The sequence below is a fragment of the Balaenoptera musculus genome, chromosome 9 (assembly GCF_009873245.2).
Source record: "Balaenoptera musculus isolate JJ_BM4_2016_0621 chromosome 9, mBalMus1.pri.v3, whole genome shotgun sequence".
Taxonomy (NCBI): Eukaryota; Metazoa; Chordata; class Mammalia; order Artiodactyla; family Balaenopteridae; genus Balaenoptera; species Balaenoptera musculus.
In genome coordinates, this window is record NC_045793.1 from 14637799 (window position 1) to 14656239 (window position 18441).

At 46.7% G+C, this 18441-nt stretch overlaps 1 protein-coding gene across 2 annotated transcripts in view; it reads left to right on the forward strand.

Moving 5' to 3' along the window:
• PARP12 (poly(ADP-ribose) polymerase family member 12) overlaps positions 1–18441 on the forward strand; it is a 45946-nt gene that overhangs the window by 26404 nt on the left and 1101 nt on the right. For both annotated transcript variants that reach the window (XM_036863407.1, XM_036863406.1), the window contains 6 exons: positions 773–968; positions 4878–5019; positions 7918–8014; positions 14215–14287; positions 16073–16203; positions 17083–17234. In XM_036863407.1, the coding sequence (XP_036719302.1) occupies positions 773–968; positions 4878–5019; positions 7918–8014; positions 14215–14287; positions 16073–16203; positions 17083–17234 (791 nt within the window). The remainder of the gene's footprint in view (positions 1–772; positions 969–4877; positions 5020–7917; positions 8015–14214; positions 14288–16072; positions 16204–17082; positions 17235–18441) is intronic.

Below are 18441 nucleotides of genomic sequence, written 5' to 3' on the forward strand. Positions count from 1 at the left end.
CAGAAGAATCTCTTCAGATATTTGACCCCTGACCATATTCAGATCCTACATTTGTTTTCTATTTCCTCATTGCTGCTAAAAATAGGTCTTTTTGTCTTTACTCACTGACACTGCCCTTGGACAGCCACTGGCTTTAGTCCTCATTCACCTATCTGGTTCCAGACCTTCTCTTTGCTCTTGGGGCACTTCAGCATTTGGAAAGGGAGTAGATCCTGGTGGCTCAGAGTACAGGCTGTTCTGCCAAACTGCTTGACTTAAACCCCAGCTCTGCCATCTATTAGCTGTTTGACCTTGGACAGGTTTCTGAACCTTCCTGGGCTTCTGTTTTCATATCTGTGAAATGGGGATAAGTTGCAACTTCAGTGTTACGAAGACTTAATCCCTTAATATGTACAAAGCACTTTGTACAGGGGCTGGCCCACCCCACACGCATTCCATGTATGTTAACTATTTTTGGCTTCTGAGGATTTCTGTTTCTTGCCATCTCAGCAATGCATTTTAAAAAAGAATATTTTAACCAGCGTTTTCTGTGTAGTGAAAGGAATGTCATGATAACAGGTTTCCCATATGACTGTGATTTTATTATTTTCACACAGCAAAATGGATCTTAAAAAGCAAGTCCTGCATCCCACCCCAACACATTTTTGTAAATGTGCAGGTCACATGTATGTTCACATGTTCCAGCTGAGTATCTAGAAGACCATGGGGGAGCTGAGTATCTGAGTCCATGTGGCTGGTGGGTTTTCAGTTTACTTCTCATGTTCTTTTGTAGGGTCACGTGCACCGAGTCAGCCAATAGCTTTCTCGTTGGTTTTCTGAACTTTAACTCCATGATGTTCGGTGCCATCTGTGCTCGCCGCCTCTCCACGGCCTCCTCGGTCACCAAACCTCCACACTTTATCCTCACCACTGACTGGGTTTGGTACTGGAACGATGAATTTGGCTTTTGGCAGGAGTACGGAAGACAAGTAAGTGTCACGGAAAGAGGGTGAGTGTTCCTTCCTGAGGGTCCATGGTGGGGGAGCCTTTCCAAACATGGGCACAAGGATTGCTCTGGGGAGTCCTTGACAGAGCCAAAGATCCCCAGGTCCCCTTATGACGCACTTGCTTTGCGGGAATTATGGCAAAATGGGATAATTTAGAGTTCATTTGTATGAGGTTCCATCTTTGAACAATTAGCTATCTGTTCGTTCATTAGGACTGAATGACTTTAGTTGTAGTGAGATGACATTTCGTTAAATGGGGTAGAAAGATGCCTCTCTTACTGTTGAGCAGGTAACTCCAGAGCAAGTGCATGTGTGTGCTGGGGTGTTTGTGTAGCTGTGGAATAAAGTGGAAGGCTTTTCAAAGCTAGCTTTCTGCCTTATCTGTAGCAGCAACTTTACAGAAGGTGGGCAGGTATACGAAAATTGACTGATTTCAGCTATTGATTTGGTATCTGTGTCAAATAATTGCTGCTGTCAGTTATTCAAAGATGTTTGTGGATGAATCAGATTAAAGGGAACCCCCTGGTTACCTGTAGAGGTATAAGTATAGGGAGGTCACCATTTCTATAGTGACACCTTCTCCCAAATGAAAATTGGGATATGTGGTCTAATAGACATTTGTATTCTTCTGGGTTGTAAGATGCTATAGTAAAGCTTTAGTTTCCGCTGCACTTGGGATATCTTTTTGTCTGGGACTCGGTAATGTGAGCTTCATGGGGGCTTTTGCCACTGGTGTGCCCCCCTGCTGAGGATGATGCCTGCACCTGGCAGACCCTCAGGAGAGAGACTGGCCAGTTGAAGGACAGAGGTGTCGCTGCCCGTGCCCGCTGGCCAGTTGGACATGGTCACTCTTAGGAGATGGCTTGCGCCCTCATTCTTCCCCTCCACTTCTTCCAGTGCCAGCCTTCCCACTTCACTGCTCTGTCCATCCTCTTCCCCACCCGTCTCCCTCTCTGAGCATCCTGGGGTTCCTTCTGTCTTCCCTGGGTTTGTCCAGGGAGGCTCTCCAGCATTGCTCTGGGTTTGGTCAGGAGGGGAGGGCAGAGGCCAAGCCTGGCATTGAGCGGGAGAGATGATGATGAATGGAGCTCACCCGGAGACGTCATGGAGGAACACACAGCAGACAAGAAGCAACTGGCAAATGTGACAGCCGCTCACGTTTTGTTTGGTGATTCGTCCCCCTTCTGGGAGCTGAGTGGGATGACACGGGACCCTGGGTGACTTCAGAAACTGCGTTGTCCCAACTTTGGGGACAGGGGTCTTTCTCCTCCAAACAACCCAACTTAGGGTTTTCCCTTTTTCTTTTCTAGGCTGCTACTCCTTTATTGCGGTATAGCTGGAGTGCATGATTTAGAACATTGAGGATTTAGAATAGCGAGAATCTCTGGGAATAACCTGTCTGTGGGTTTTACCAACATACCACACGCTGGTGCATTCAGATGTGCACATGTGGACTCGGTGACTTTCGGCTGTATGGTCTCATTCTGTACCAACGGCTGGGCCCCTCATAGGGTGACCTGTCCATTCTAGCTCTTCCTTTTCCACACACTTCTGATGTCACCCCATAATTGGATTTCTTTCTTAGTTTTCTGCTAATTGCCAGTTCAAGACAGTTTTCTCTTGATTATCAGAAAAGCTGGGTTCTTTTCTGCCTGAGCTCAGGATATACGCCCAAATTTCAGGTCCAGGTTGCCTCCACCCTGTATTAATTTCCTAGGTCATCATAGCAAAGTACCACAAACTGGGTGGCTTAGAACAGCAGGGGTTTGTTGTCTCACAGCTCTGGAGGCTGGAAACTGAAATCCAGGTGGCAGCAGGGCCATGTTTTCTCTGAAACCTGTAGGGAATTCTTGCTTGTCTTTTCCTCAGTTCTGGTGGTTTGCTGGTGATCTTTGGCGTACCTCAGTTGTATTTGCATCACTCTAATCTCTACCTGCTCATCAGTCGCATTCTTCACGTGGCCGTCCTCTTATAAGGACATTGGTCATGTTGGTTAAGGGCTCACCTACTCCCGTATGATCTCATCTTAACTAATTACGTCTACAATGACCCTATTTCCAAATAAGGTCACGTTCCGTGGTACTGGGGGTTAAGACTTCAACATGTCTTTTTGGGGGTTACAGTTTAATGCATAACCTAAACTTGTGTATAAATGTCTTACTCTTCTTGGCCCACTGAGTTTTCCCACGTTGAACCTGCCGTCCCTCAGGTGGTGGGCTCCACGACGCATTACCCCAACCTGTATCCAGACTGGATTATTCTCAACAGGCTTCTTGTGTCGATTTACCTTTTGCCTTTTCCCCTCTCCTGTGATCTCCTTTGGTTTGATCTAAAAGCTCCACAATTGCCCTCACCCTTTTGTACCCAAACAACCCATCTATCTCTGCTTGAAAGGGAAGACTTCCATTTATTCCTCCACTTGCCAGAATCTGACTTCTGTTCACCTGGTCACCATTCATGGAATGCCTGCAGGAGGTGGGACCCAGCTCGGCACAGCCCTCACCAGCCGTAGCCAATGGCAAAGGGCCCAGGTGCCAAATCCCGTGGCATTGCCAGTCTCCACCCAGCTTGTTGCCCACTCCCTCCTTCCTTTCCTTTCTTTCTTTAATTAGATTAAATTAATTATTCCGTTACTTATTGTTTTCTAATATTACATGAGTTTCATGTGTGCAGCATTGTATCTTGACTTCTACATACACCGCAGCGTGATCACCACCAAAGGTTTATTTTCCATCTGTCACCGATTGGCCTCCTTTACCCATTTCACCCTCTCCTCACCTCCCGTTTGTTTCCCCTTTGGTAACACCGGTTTGTCCTCTGTATCTATGTGCTTGCTTTTGTTTTGTTTGATTGTTTATTTAAGATTTTAAAAGTTCTTATTTATTTTATTGAAAAAATGTTCTGTATGTCACATTTGAGCCTCACTCCTTTTTTGCTCCTCCTCTGTCTCCTTCATGGGCTTCTTTTTTCTACTTTCCTTTGTGAATGTTGGCATTTCCCGGGGTCTAGCCTGAACCCCCGCTCTTCTGACATTGGTGGCCACCTTGAGTGATGTCTGTATCTCTGTCTCTAGACCAGATTCCTCTCCAAACTTCAGACTTGTATGCCCAGGTATCTGCCTCTGTTTCTGCGGCACCTTTGCTTTTTGTTCCAGGCACTGTGCTAAGGGCTCTCTGTGCCTTATTTTAATCATTTTTCCAGTTCTTTGAGGATGGGATGGTCCTATTGTATAATGACATGAGTATGATTTAAATTCTGTTGTTATTCCTGTCATAGAGTTGAGATCATTGAGGTTCAGAGAGGTTCCAATAACGTGCTGAGGTTATAGAGGAAACAGATTCGAGAGCCAAAATTCAAACTCAGTCCATTCCAAAATCTTCGATATCATGTAGGTAATGGGAAAGAGGATGAGGGATCAAAATGGATAATTGAAAAAACAGAGCTCTCCAAGAGACCAGAAAAAGACAACAGCAAGGAGAACTGAACTCTGATTAAAGGGTGGTGGGAACAAGGGACAGAGGAGGTAGCGTCGCTCAGGCCCTCAGTGAAGCAACATTTGAGAATTCACCATTGACGTTTCACCTTCCTTTGAAGGGTTGTATCATCCGTCACGAGTAATTGAATGCCCTCTCTCTCATCGCTCCCATGCATTGTCCGGGTTAGCGGGGTCCACGTGTACGGGCTTCTGTTTCCCGAGCAGCTTTCAGGAGGCAGTTGCGTCCTCTCCTTTTCTGTGCCTCCCTCTCCTGCCACCGCCCCATGCCTGGCTCCTCTCCTCCGCCTCCCCCAGGACACAAACAACCACCGTGGGCACATCTGCGGGTGGTGCGGACGGCCCCCAGCGTCTGTCTTCTTCTTGCCTTCACCTCGTATCTGGCTTTGCCTTCACAGGGCATGGAGCACCCCGTGACCAGCGTCAGCAGCAGCGATTTGGAGAAGGCCTACCTGGCGTACTGTGCCGCAGGGTCTGACCCCAAGGCTGCCGCTCTGAGGTTCCAGGCAGGAAAGCACACGTACGAATTAGACTTCAAAGGTACTTCCTGGAGCTCCCTGGTGGCCTAGGGGTTAGGATTGCGGGCTTTCACTGCTGTGGCCTGGATTCAATCCCTGGTTGGGGCACTGAGATCCCGCAAGCCGCTTGATCTGGCCAGAAGGAAAAAGGTACGTCCTGACCCGCTGCCCTCACCCAGCAGGGCCTGGTCATCTGCTGGCTTTGCCTTTTCCATTTTAACCCTGGAGAAACTCCGCACGCACATTGAGAGTTGGGAAGGAGAAGGATGGGGTGGCTCCTGCTCCTGAAGCGCTGCCAGACTGGAAGGGGGGCGGATAGAGCTGTTAACAGATGAGGCCAGCCAGCGGGATGGATGGGGAGCTGCCTTGGGGGGAGATGGGAGGGGACAGGAGCCCTCCTTGTGGAGGACAGGCAGCATCAGCCTGTGGGCCGTGGGCGTTCCTGCGTCCAGGTCGCTGACACGTGTCATAGTGGTTCTGCTGTGCAGCTCTGCTTTCTGTAGACACCTTCAGCACAGACGGCCGGCCGGCTAAACACGTGGTAGGCACACACTTCAACTAAAAATTGTTGGGAAGCAGATTTTCAGATGCTCTGCTCATGGTATCCTGAGTCTGGGCCTTGGCTTGTTCTGGTTGCCTTGACAGACAGGCAGATAGACAGAAACAGACCAAATACCCTTTGGTCAGGCCTTCCAGTGGCTTATTTGTGACTTTTTTTTTTTTTTTTAAGTTTCAGGTTTTTTGTGGCTTTTCTCAAGTCATTTTCACAGAGATTTATCAGTCCATCCCTATTCAGTTCAGTTTTGCCTTTAAATTCACATTTTAAACTCTGAATCCCTCTGAGTTTTCAGCATTTTTCAAGGAAATTAAGTGGGCCTTCCTTTAAGCATAGTTTATTATTTTCTTTATTTTTGTGGACCTTCTGTTTGGAGGGCAGCAAAGTGTTTTTGGTGAATTATCCTAAATCCACTTTATCTGCCTGCTTTTAGCCAGTTGGTTTTGCTTGTGGTTTGTAGCACTTGTGGTTTTACTTAAAGTAGAATTGCTGCCCTCTCGATGTGCCTCTACAGAGAGCCTAAAAGTTTCTTCTACTCTACATACAGCGAGAACTGCTTACAGTCTTCAGTGTCAGCCGGAGAACACAAGTCATATGTGAGGTGGTTTGCAATCCACAGTCTGATAAACACAAGTGCGTTAAAGGGGATGGTGAGAAATATATGAAATAATAAGTCAGGACAGGCCTGAAGAACAAGTCTATACACCTAGCACCCATCTGACTCCTGCTGACCATAGTTTGAAATATTTCTTTAAAGTATCTGGACAGTATCAAAACAGATCAGCCAGAAATGTCAGATGCAGCCTTTATCATTCTCAACATAGGCAGCACCCCCAGGGGACAGAACAGTCAAGATGAGGGTGAGGAAGAGCACACACATTGAGTTCACTGCAGACTGCAAGAAAAAAGCATGTTTACTGCAGACTGACTCAAGCTCTCTTGGGTGGGCACAATTCTTTTGTTTGTTTGTTGGTACATAACAGTAGCCACAGAAGTACTTTGAGGTGAGTTAACTTCTCCCTTCATAACCTGACTACTAGGTAGAGTGAAAGCAAGTCTCAGACCGCAACCTGCCACTCACATTTATTAACTAAGTATTTATGAGGAAGCAGGGACATTTAAGAAACACGCACAACTGACTTGTTCTGTAGGATCAGGAAAGACTTGGCTCTGCCTTTTAGACTCCTGTCGTGAAACAGTCACTCAAGGCAAATGCCAAGACTCCAGAGGCAGAATTCTGATGTCTGTTAGCTGGTATCAGTTGGGCAGAATCCCCAAGATCAGGGCTTGTTTAGGGACTTCGCCTAGTGTATCCTCTTTAAGGGCAAATTAGGGAGAAGGCCTCATGTTTACCCTGTCCGGGGGATGGTGGGGAATGGGTCTTGCATATATTTATCCAGTTCACTTATCTTGAATACCTTTTAATTTCACCAGTAAAAGCTCATTTGAGGTTCATTGCAGTGTTAGTCAACAGACCACTAAAAAGCCCGTTTAAGCTAATTAGCAGAGTATTGGTGGGAGGTTGAGTGACGGGTAACTGAAGGAGTTGCAGCCATCTCTGGATTATGGGCTCCCGATTAGAACGTGCGGACCCCCCAGGAGTGCCCATTCGTGATGACCACGTGGGCTGTGGCGTGAGGGACACACGCCGAGGTGATCACCGGGTGTATGCTGAAATGCAGTAGGGTGAGTTAGTTTTTCAAGTGAAAGAAAATTGTTTGTGCTCTACTGCAGAAAATAAGACTTGACAGAGTTCTCCTGGTGGGTCGGGACATGTAGTCTAACTTAGAGGTATTGTGATTTTTCAACATGAAAGATAGCTCCCCCGTGCCCCCACTGCTGCCCTCAGGAGGAATCTGAGAATCTTGGGCGTGGGGCAAGGATTTCATTTATTAAAGACAGTCCAGGTTTAAAAAAGTTGAGAAGTATTTCTGTAGGGTAAGTTTAGTCAAAGTAAGAAAAAAAACTCATAAGAGTAAAATTATTATATTAACTCTAAATCCCACTGGCTCAAGATGTGGTAAATCGGTCTCAGGCTGGGCTGAAGCTTTTTTATATCCAAGCTGGGAAAAATTGCTGAGCAAAATTAATAGTTTAAACAAGATTGGAAGGAACAATTTAAAAGCACTCATGTATAATTGATATGTCAATTACTAATCATTCATCTATTCATTAAACCCAGTCTCCTACAGATACCTATTTTCTTTTTGAATATTTGAAATGTGTAAAATTGCCTTATTTTTTTAACAGACTGATTGTGAGCTTTACATTTGGATTAGCTTTCCAACCCATTTAATTTGTGTTTATAAAACATTGCTATCCCATATGTGTATATGTGTTTGTTTGTTTGTTTTTTTCTCCCAGCCTTCGTTCAGAAAAACCTGGTCTATGGCACAGTTAGAAAGGTTTGCCGGAGACCCAAATACGTATCTCCCCAGGATGTGAAGATGAAGCAGAGCTGGTAGGTGGCATTTGGGGAACTTGTGTATCAGTTGTTGTGTGCTCTGCTGCAGGTATAGAACCTACTCAGACTAGCTACAGCATTAAGAGCGTTAGCTGGCTTGCAGACTTATGCCCTGGCACTCTCTGTCTCTGTTTCCTGTGCCTGGCCCTCCTCTGAGTGTATTTGTACTTTCCTTCACTTAATACCAAAGTGCTGCTGTTCATTTGAGTGATCTATAAGAAGGTTGAGGCTTCATGAAACAGAAAAATCAGTGTATATTTACCACATTCAAATGAAAACATAGTAGCATGTATTATAAAGCTATAAAATACAACATAAATTTATAAAAAGTAAATGTTTGGTGTATAATCATTTTAATGATGATGCAGATGCAGTTAATAAAGCATTAAATGATAAGCCAAACACAACATAAAATAAAGGAAAAAGACACCAGAAAAATCACTTAATTAGATGTTTTATCTTTAAGTTTGCCAGTGATGTTACTGAGACATCAGGTATTCTTGTGCAGATTTTTCCAGAAGCCAAAAAGTTCTTTCTTAGTTTAGACTAACTTAGAGAATGGTGAGGAAATAGTAATAATCTAACTCCTAATATTTTCTGTTTCCATCTTCAAGTGATTATATCTTTTGTTTTATAACTTGCAGGAAATCTCTTTGAACAGCTCTTTGGGTTTTTCTGTTCATTTGTGTGTATGTTTGTTAGTCAGGTTTTTTCCACTGGTAGCAAACTGGTTTTTGTTTCTAAAAAGGATTTTAAGTTCCTCTTTTTCCTCCAGTTGTGTCATGTATGAATGGCAATTCCAGTGTAGAGTCACCTGTAGCAGTTTGACTACTGACATGCATATTCCACTAGTTGGATAGGCTTTGAAACAGAGAAAGAATTATCCTTGTGGGTAGAGGCTTTGTGATATGTAACTGTAGGGCTGCTTGTTGTGATCTGCAAGCCAGTCTAGACTGGAAGCCAGCTCATCAGCTTGTCTTTTCAAGTGAATAATTGAGTCACAGGCCTGAATTTTTGTAAATGTTGAAATACACCAAAAATTACACCAACAAAACCCCATTATTTTAGTACTTGGATATCATGGAATACCAAAAACGTGCTGCAGGCACTAATGGGCCAACTTCATCCCCAGGGTGGGATCCCTTATGTCACGGGCTGCCAGAAGCCACGAGGGTAGTGCCTGGCCTTCTATGCATTTAGGAGCAGGCAGGGCCCTCCTGCAGCTGACAGGGGCAAATCTGTGAGCTTTGCAAACTGATCAGACCCCTCTGAATCAGTAGTTTTAGGCTTGAGGCAAGTGTGCTAGGATTGGAGCTGGGTGAGGGGTCAGTTCTCTCCAATCCCCACGGCCACTTACTGGGGGAGGGGTGGCCTGGATGGTGAGAGGTACCATGGTGCCCATTAGTTTGGATGTGTGACAGCCCAAGCCGGGACTGTGGCCAGAGCTGTAGCCAGCGCTGCTGTTAGCGGACTGCACCTTCCATCAGCCGGAGAAATCTGGCTCATTTCTGTTTCACAGAGAACTTACAGTGTTTCTGTTTCTTCTTTTAAGATTTCACAGATGGACTTCAGTGGTTGTGTTTGTGGAGCATGGCAGGGTCATTTAAAGCAGGTAGAGGGAAAAGGTATTATCAATCCAAGCAAACAGAGTACCTGTGAGTCCAACAAAGTCACCTCCTGGGGTTTCCGCTCCCTGTTCCCTTTGAAGCCAAGTGTGCCTTCCTTCCTCCCTTTCTTATTAAAATTTATTTTTGGCTATGTGTAAAACATGATTTAAGAGTCAAAACTGTATGAAAAGATATACTCAGTAGTCAGTATTCTCACTGTTAGCTCCACACTGTTTCTATGATAGGCAACCATTTTCATCAGTTTCTGGTTTATCTTTCTGTGTTTCTTTTTGCAAAAATGAGCAAATGCATATACATAAAAGTATCTTATTATTTTCCTTTTCTTGCATAAAAGGTAACATTCTATATATACTATTCTGTACCTTTTGTTTTTCACTTAAAAATAGATCATTACTAGATTTATTGTGATCATTTCACAGTATATACAGATCTTGAAAAAGAAAATTACTCCCTTTCAGTTCATTGAAGTCTTCTAAATTCTGTTTCTGTCTTCACAGTTCTCCATCATTTGCATGTACCATAGTTTAATCTGTCCCCTTTCGAGGGATGTTTTGCCTTTTTTCAATCTTTTGCTGTTTACAAGTATGATACCACAAAGGATGTCTGGTGTATGTGCTATTTCATATTTGTGGAGGTGGGTCCTCAGGTTAGAGTCCTAGAAGGTAAATGCAAGTTCCTCTTTGTGGGGTGGAACCGTTATGCACTCACCCCAGAATGTGTGAGGTGCCTGCTTCCCTCCCCCTTGCCAACAGAGGGAGTCAACAAGCTCTTGGATTTTTGCTATTCTCATAGGTGGGAAAGGGTGTTTCAGTGTATTTAATGTACTTTCTCTTATGAGTGAGGTTTAATATTTTTTCCTACATGTAAGGGCCATTTGCCTTTCTTTTTCAGTGGACTGTTTGTCTTTTTGTCCATTCTTCTCTCAACATTTTGGTATTTTTCTTAAACATTAGGAGTCTTCTATCTAATGGGGATATCAGCCCTCAGTTTGTTATATAAATTGCAATGTATTTTCTTCGTTTGTTGTTTGCCTTGTGGCTTTGTCTATGAAGTATTTTACCATGCAGAAATATTTATTATTTATTTAGTTAAATGTTTCAGTCTCTCCTGTGGATTGCTTCTGGATTTAGTTTTGGTTAACTATGAGTGATCCTACTTCTGGACGTCATTTTTTAGTCTCTCCCTATCCAGAGCCTACCCTAGATGCAGTTTAGAAAAACTTATCTGTCTCCTTTCTGAGACTGGATCCCTTTTGTTGTCACTCTGCTTAGTTTTCAGGGGACCACGGCAGACACCACATGTCAGAAATAAGAGTGGTTATTTTGGTTAAATTCAGAGTAAGATATGAGGGATTCAGGATCTCCCTGCTCTGTCACACATGTTGGTGCAGTGAAGTGCGTCGTGCTTCCCTCTAACTTGTGTGACGGTAGCTGGTGGTCATGACTCCAGCAAGCAAGTCTGCTTGGGCCTTTGTGGCCACCTGGGACCTTGTGTGGGTCACTTTTAGAAACAAATCGTCTATTTACATAATTAACGGGGTCATAGAATATGATCTCCATATTCAGAAGTTTAAGGATTGAAATGGCATTTACACATCAGGTAACTGGTTTATTAGTTCATTACTGTCCTTTCATCCTCCATGAAGTTTTTTTCATATGATTGTCTTATTTTTTTCTTACTTTCTTTTTGATATATTTTGTCATTTAATTTATTCCTCTCTACTAGTTTGGAAGTTATACACTCTATTACTGTTTTTTTCTTTTAAGGCCACTCTAGAAATTACAACATGAGTTTTTCACTTAGGTATAAGTCAGTCAATATCTTTGCTGTTCTACCAGCTAACACAAGATCCTTCATATACTTTATTCCATTTACCTTCCTCTGGACTTGCTAATTTTTAACTTCATGAGACACTGCTTTTTTACACTATGACTGTTTCTTTAAATTTACTCCCACTTATACCATTTTCTTTGTCTTTTAAAATTTCCTTAGATGAAGATCTGTTGGGAAAAAAATCTGTTTTTCTTTGCCTGAATACGTCTTTATTTTGCCCTCAATCTTAGGGATATTTTCACTGGGTGTAGCCATTTTACTTGTAGTTATTTTCTCTTGAAACATTGAAGATATCACTCCACTGTCCTTCGGTTTCCATTGCTGCTTTTGAGAAACCAGCTGTTGGTCTAACTGATGCTTTCTTTCAGAATGACTTTTTTTCCCCTTCTGGCTGCTTTTAAGATTTTCTGTTGGTAGTATGCACTCTCATTGTGGTGTGTCTGGGTATGTGTTTTTATTTGTCCTGTTTGAGATTCTTTCTGCTTCTTAAGTCTGTAGGTTCGTATGTCTCATTAGTCCTATTTGAAAATTGCCTCCATGCTGTTCTAGCTACTCTCTTTTTGGAGATTCAGTTTGGCTCTGACCAGATTCAGGCCTTCTCACTCTGTTCTCCATGTCGTGGCTTCTTCCCCGCCTTGTTTATCTCCTTCCTGCTCTGCGCCACATTCTGAATAATTTCACTGCCCCTACCTTTCCGCTCACTCACCCTCTCTTTAGGCCATCTCATCTGCTAGTAAGCCTGTCCATTGAACTTCTTCTTCAGGGATTGTATTTTCATTTCTACAAGTTCTGTTCGTTTTTTTTTCTTTTCAAATCCTCCAGGTCTTTTTACAGTTTTCTGTTCCTTGCATATGATTTTTTTTAATAGATCCTTATTGGAATATAATTGCTTCACAGTACTGTGTTAGTTTCTGTTGTACAACGAAGTGAATCAGTCATAACGCATACATATGTCCCCATATCCCCTCCCTATTGAGGCTCCCTCCCACCCTCCCTATCCCATGTCTCTAGGTCATCACAAAGCACCGAGCTGATCTCCCTGTGCTATGCTGCTGCTTCCCACTAGCTAATTATTTTACATTCGGTAGTGTACGTATATTGATGCTACTCTCACTTCTCCCCAGCTTCCCCCTCCTCCCCCGTGTCCTCAACTCCATTCTTTATGTCTGCGTCTTTATTCCTGCCCTGCCACTAGATTCATCAGTACCATTCTTTTTTTTTTTTTTAGATTCCATATATATGTGTTAACATGCGGTATTTGTTTTTCTTTTTCTGACTTACTTCACCTTGCATATGTTGTTAAAGTTTGTCTTTTATTTCTTTAAACATAGAAAGAATAGTTGTTTTATAATCTGCCTGGTAATTTCAGCATCTTAAGTCTTCATGGGTCTGTTTCTGGTTGATTCTTGCTTGTGGGACCTTTTTTTTTAGTTATTTTTAAACTGTGCCATTTTCCTAGGAAAGTTATTTGTGGGAGTTCTTTGAGGCTTAGAATGAAGGTACACGTCTCATGCCAGCAGAAACAGAAGGTAGATCTATTGTAGGAAGAACAGCATTCTGAAACTGAATAGGAATGATTTGGACTTAGAGTTTCACAGTCCTTATCTCTAAATCCTTTGGGCCATGTGTTTTTTAGAAATAAGTTTTTATTTCATTTTTAGAAAGAGCATGTGCTGCTTTGTATTATGTGACACATGCAATTAAACATGCTAATATTTTTTGCAGTAAAAATATGCATAGTCACTTAAAGAAGGAAATATATATAGACCACAAGTAGTCTCTTAGCAGTTCAAGTCAAATCTCTACTGCCAAATGAATTTTGACATCAATTTTATGTCTTAAAAAATGTTTTATATGCCAGTTATATGTCATTGAGGCTGTTTTTTTTAATTAATTAGTTTTTTATTGGAGTATAGTTGATTTACAAGGTTGTGTTAGTTTCATTGAGGCTGTTGGTTTTTTTAAAATTTTTTTATCATTGTGTTCTGAATTCACAGCATTTTTAATTTATCTTTTATTTTATTTATTTTTGGCTGCATTGGGTCTTCGCTGTGTGCGGGCTTTCTCTAGTTGCGGCGAGCAGGGCTACTCTTTGTTGAGGCGCGCAGGCTTCTCATTGCGGTGGCTTCTCTTGTCATGGAGCACGGGCTCTAGGCACACGGGCTTCAGTAGTTGTGGCATGTGGGCTCAGTAGTTGTGGCGCACGGGCTTCAGTAGTTGTGGCTCGTGGGCTCTAGAGCGCAGGCTCAGTAGTTGTGGCACACGGGCTTATTTGCTCTGCGGCATGTGGGATCTTCCCGGACCAGGGCTTGAACCCGTGTCCCCTGCATTGGCAGGTGGATTCTTAACCACTGTGTCACCAGGGAAGTCCCATTGAGGCTGTTCTTAATGAAAGTTTCAGGGCTCTTTGAATTTCAGAATCATGGATGAGGGTTTGGGTGTGCTGCTTTAGTCATATGCTCTGTCCCTTATGTGTTGGAGTTGGGATGCAGGTGAGAAGTGGATCCCTCGTGCCTGATTGGTTTTGGTTTTGGTTTTGGTTTTGACCACATCGGCAAAGATGGAAGTGCTGTCACGTGGTGAGAGTGTGGTTATGTGCTTCCTCGCCTCCTCCTTGCTTTTACAGAACGATATGCTGACGCTCAAGACTGATGGCCTCGGCTGCTGGAGGCACCTCTGGGAAACCTACTTATGTCTAAGAACAAACTAAGTGTTTCTCTTTACGTTTTGTAACAGCGTCAATTCCCAAGGCCTAAAGAGCATCCCTGAGCATTGGGACCACTTGGCCCTGCTGGACACCGGCTTTAAGGTATGAGACTGGCACTGCCCCAGGCTGGGGAGGAGGGTGCCCTTAGACATCGGTGAGTGGGAGTGGACCGCGCTGTGTTCTCTGCCACTGAGAGGTGCGTGCAAGGTTTGGTTTCCTTCAGATCTTGGGGATTTTACGGCTAGATGACTACCCAGGAGGTGGCCATGGCTTGAGGGGAGAGGATGTATGGTGGAGGGAGGATGACGAACTGGAAATTTTCTAGGAAGGGCATAAATAAGGAGCTTAAGAGCTGCTTAGCTAATAAAAGTTTTACTAAGCGAGAAAAGGCAAAGAAGCCAGCAGAAGGTTTGGTGTGATGAGGACCATCTAGAAGGGGAGTTGCTGTTGGGAGGTGCTAGGAACTTACTAGAAGATGAGAGAAGGAACAGTCTATTCAGCGAGCTGCAGTGGGCGCCACGCTGAGCTGAGTAGAGAGCTCAGGCCGGTGTCCGATGACGCCCCATGTCCGTGGAGCGCTCTGACTGGCCTCTGACCTGGCAAGCACTGTGCAGACTGGTTTTTCCAGCATGTGCCTGGGAGCCGCACAAAGCACACACAGACACCAGCAGCCCTGGCAGGACGTGTGGAGGGCTGGGCAACTTGCAGACACAGTACTCGGCCCTCAGGGGACCAGGCGACTGTATTTCAGGGATCAAGGAAGGTGTCACTGGGTCCACACCTAATGATGGCTGGCGCTTACACAGGCAGAGGGTGGGGAAGGACACGCCAGTTGATGGGAACTGGCTGGGGAAGGAACCCAAGTCAGGACACGGAGGGTCTCAGGTGGAGGGCGTGCATAGGCGGGGGCTGGGGGACAGGAGAGGGAGGTCAGGGCCGAGCTGTAGAGTGCCCTGGTCAGGGGGCCGAGCTGCGGGCCATGATAGGTGCGGGAGTCCTTGCCAGGCTCCAGGCTGGGAGGGCAGGGCTTGAGGGGAGAGGGTTTGGTGGCGTCTAGTGAGATGGGAGCAAGGAAACCAAAGTCAGATTTTGGGTTGCAGAGACCCATGGATGTTTACACGGAGTCCTGATCATTTAGGGTCTTTGGGGAGTGAGGTGGTTATTATACGGCTGCACTCGGTGGGGGAAAGGATGGTGATCCCAGGTCAGGCTGTCATTGGGCCAAGCCTCGTGGAGCCGGGAACAGGGAGGCTGGTTGGGGTCCAGGCTGCAAGGGCAGGGATTTGTGGGTTGTCACTCTGTGAGACAGTTGGGGGCTGCGAGTCAGGGGCCTCTCTGGGCTCATCAGGAGTGTTGCTTCCCAGAGCCAGATGCTAAGGGAAGGGCGGGCTCAGCTGGGAGGGAGGGGCGCCCGCGGGTCTTGCTGAGCTCCTGGGCTGCTGTGTGCCGTCTGCCGGCCTGGCCTCTTGCTCGGCGCTCACTGTGCGTGTGGCTCACGCAGCATTGCTGCCTGTGGCAGGGTTTGCCCCCTCTCTGCCAGATGTGTGTGTTCCACATCCGTTGGCACCAGCTCCGTGGTCTTGTCGACTCTGTAGTCAGCCCTGTGTGGGGTCAGAAGAAGAGCAGGGGTGTGCTGGGGGCAGCCAGGGTGGTGCTCACATAGCATCGCCTGCCTGTCCTTTAGGCTGGCTTCACAGTGGAGAGGAGAGAAGTGACCACAAATAGCACACATCCGGAGCCTGGAGAGACTGCCCCTTGAAGTAAAGGGGAGCGTGGTAGACGCCGTCTGGGTTTGCCTGTGGTTCTGGCCTTTCATGAGCAGCCTTGGGAAGAGATGTGTATTCTACACTTTGATGATAACAGAGTAAAAATATTTGCCCCTTACAGAGGATCGCCCTCCCTTCGTCCTCAGAGGAGTTTCAAAAGGTCTGGAACCTCTTCACCAATACGATGCCTCTCTGCCACGTTCAGAAGATTGAGCGGGTCCAGAACGTGGCTCTCTGGGAAGTCTACCAGTGGTGCGTTGGGGGCTCGCTCTTGGTGGGCTGGTGCCTCTGTCCCCTCAGCCAGCTGCTTACCAGACATGCCCCGGGCTGCAGGGACAATCCGAGAAAGCAGCCACTGTTTGTCCAGTGCTGCTGGGATCAGGAGCTGTGTCCCTCTCCTGTCCGCCTCCTCATCCGTACAAGCTCAGTGCTGGCGTGTTCCTCCAGGGAGATGGGAGGCTGCGGCTTCCCTAGAGACAGAGCTGGCTCCTGCACTAGTGCCCTCGGCCTCCCTGAAGACCAACGGGGGACGGGTCCGAATAAGCCACCCACAGCCTGGGGCGTGTAAAGCTGCTGCCCTGGCAGCCAGAGGGCAGGGGCCTCCTCCTCGTGCCTGAGGACTGGCACGTTCTCAGGCACTTGTCTGTGTGGGGAGGAGCCCACAGGAGGTCACCGCAGTGGGCCTGGGCTCCTGCTGGCCTTCCCCACAGGAGGTTGGGGCAGTGTAATCTGAGCTCTGGTTCCGCTGATGAGATCAAGATAACTTACAGGAGCGGGAGAAGGAGGCCCCCCCTCCCATCCCCAGCCAGCATCTTCCAGCGCCCCTGGCTAAGCTCCAGGCGGGAGCAAGGTGGTGGGAAGAAGTACACTTGCCTTCCAAGGGCTGGTCTGTCTGCTTTGGGGGTTCATGGAGCAATGCAGGCCTGGAGCCCTGGAGGGAAGGCTTCCCTCTGCTCTCACCCAGGCCCTGCTGTCGCCTTTTCTGGCCCCTGGCCCATGGCTGGAGTCTCATGGACCTGTGGCTCCTGGTCTCATGGCACATCTAATAAAATGTGTTTCTTGGGCCGGGTGGCCTGTGTTTGGTGGCAGGCGTCCTCTGCCGCCAGCACACATTCACTCCTGTGATTCTAGGCAGAAGGAGCAGATGCAGAAGAGAAACGGCGGGAAGACAGTGGATGAGAGGCAGCTGTTCCACGGCACCAGCACCGGTTTCGTTGACGCCATCTGCCAGCAGAACTTTGACTGGCGGGTCAGTGGTCTTCATGGCACTTCCTATGGCAGGGGTAAGTGCGAGGCGGCCTCTGCTGGCAGAACCCTCTTTGCCTCGCTGTCCAGGGCCCGGAAACCACTTTAAAGCAAATTGATGGAGGGCGTGGGGGGAACCAGCATGAGCTGGACCAGCGGTTCAGACTCAGTGAGCACTGGCCGGGATGTGGGACGACCAGCTGGCGGCACCTTACTCTCATTGCCCTGTGTGCAGCCCTGGGCCCGACCCAGGGTTGGAGCAGGGGTGGCCCTGCTTAGGCTGTGGTTTGGCTTCACTGGGAAATGGGGCTGCATCCCTGTGGGACCCTTTCCAGCCCTGAGTCAGGTCCCCACCTGCGCTGTTTCCATAGAGTAGAAATCTGAACGCTCAGATACGCTCGTGTAAATATGTCATTCTTACTATAATGTGAGTTCCCCGTTTTCCTGTCTCTTATTTTTTAACTTTGTTTGAAAATAATTTCAAACTCACAGGAAAGGTGCAAGAATAATACTAAAAAAAAAACCTTCCCACGTAAATTTTACCTAGTTCATCAGCTTTAACACTTTTCACATTGGCTTTATCACCCCTTCCCTTATTTCTGAACCATTGGGGAGTAGGCGGCATACATCATACCCCTTCACCCCGTAACACCTCCTAAGAACAAGAACATTCTCTTCTGTAACCACGACACGGTTACTAGGTGGAGAGCATCTCGTAGCGGTGTGATCTGCAGTCAGCAGCCCCTCTGCCGAGTCCATCCGTTAGCTTCCGTCCCGCGTGCTGACGGCTGCGGGGTCGAGGTGCACGAGAGCCAGTGGTGGGCTGTGAACCTGAATGTGTAGGCGCAGCTTCCAGCTCAGGCCCCCATTCGACAGGGCTCATGAATCCGTACATTGGGCTGCCGGTGTCTGCGCCGTGTTCTGTGTGTGGGCTCTTAGCCACGTTCCATGCCAGCCCTGGGAGGTCGGGCCCGACAGCCCCGTTTTATGGCTCAGGAAACGGAGGTTCTGGGCAGGGGATGGGGGCTCAGTAACGAGGTGTCCAGAGACCTTTAGGATTTGAGTGACAGATCCTAACTTGAAAGGAGTTCTCTGTCTCAGAGTTTGGTGACTCCTCTGATGCTCCTTACAAGGGAAAAGCTGGAAAGACGGGAGCAGAGGGAGGGCAGAGGCCACTGGCCTCGCCCGGGTTGCAGGATGCCGGCGTGCCTCTTCCGGCCGCGGGCTGTCCCCTGGTGCCCAGCC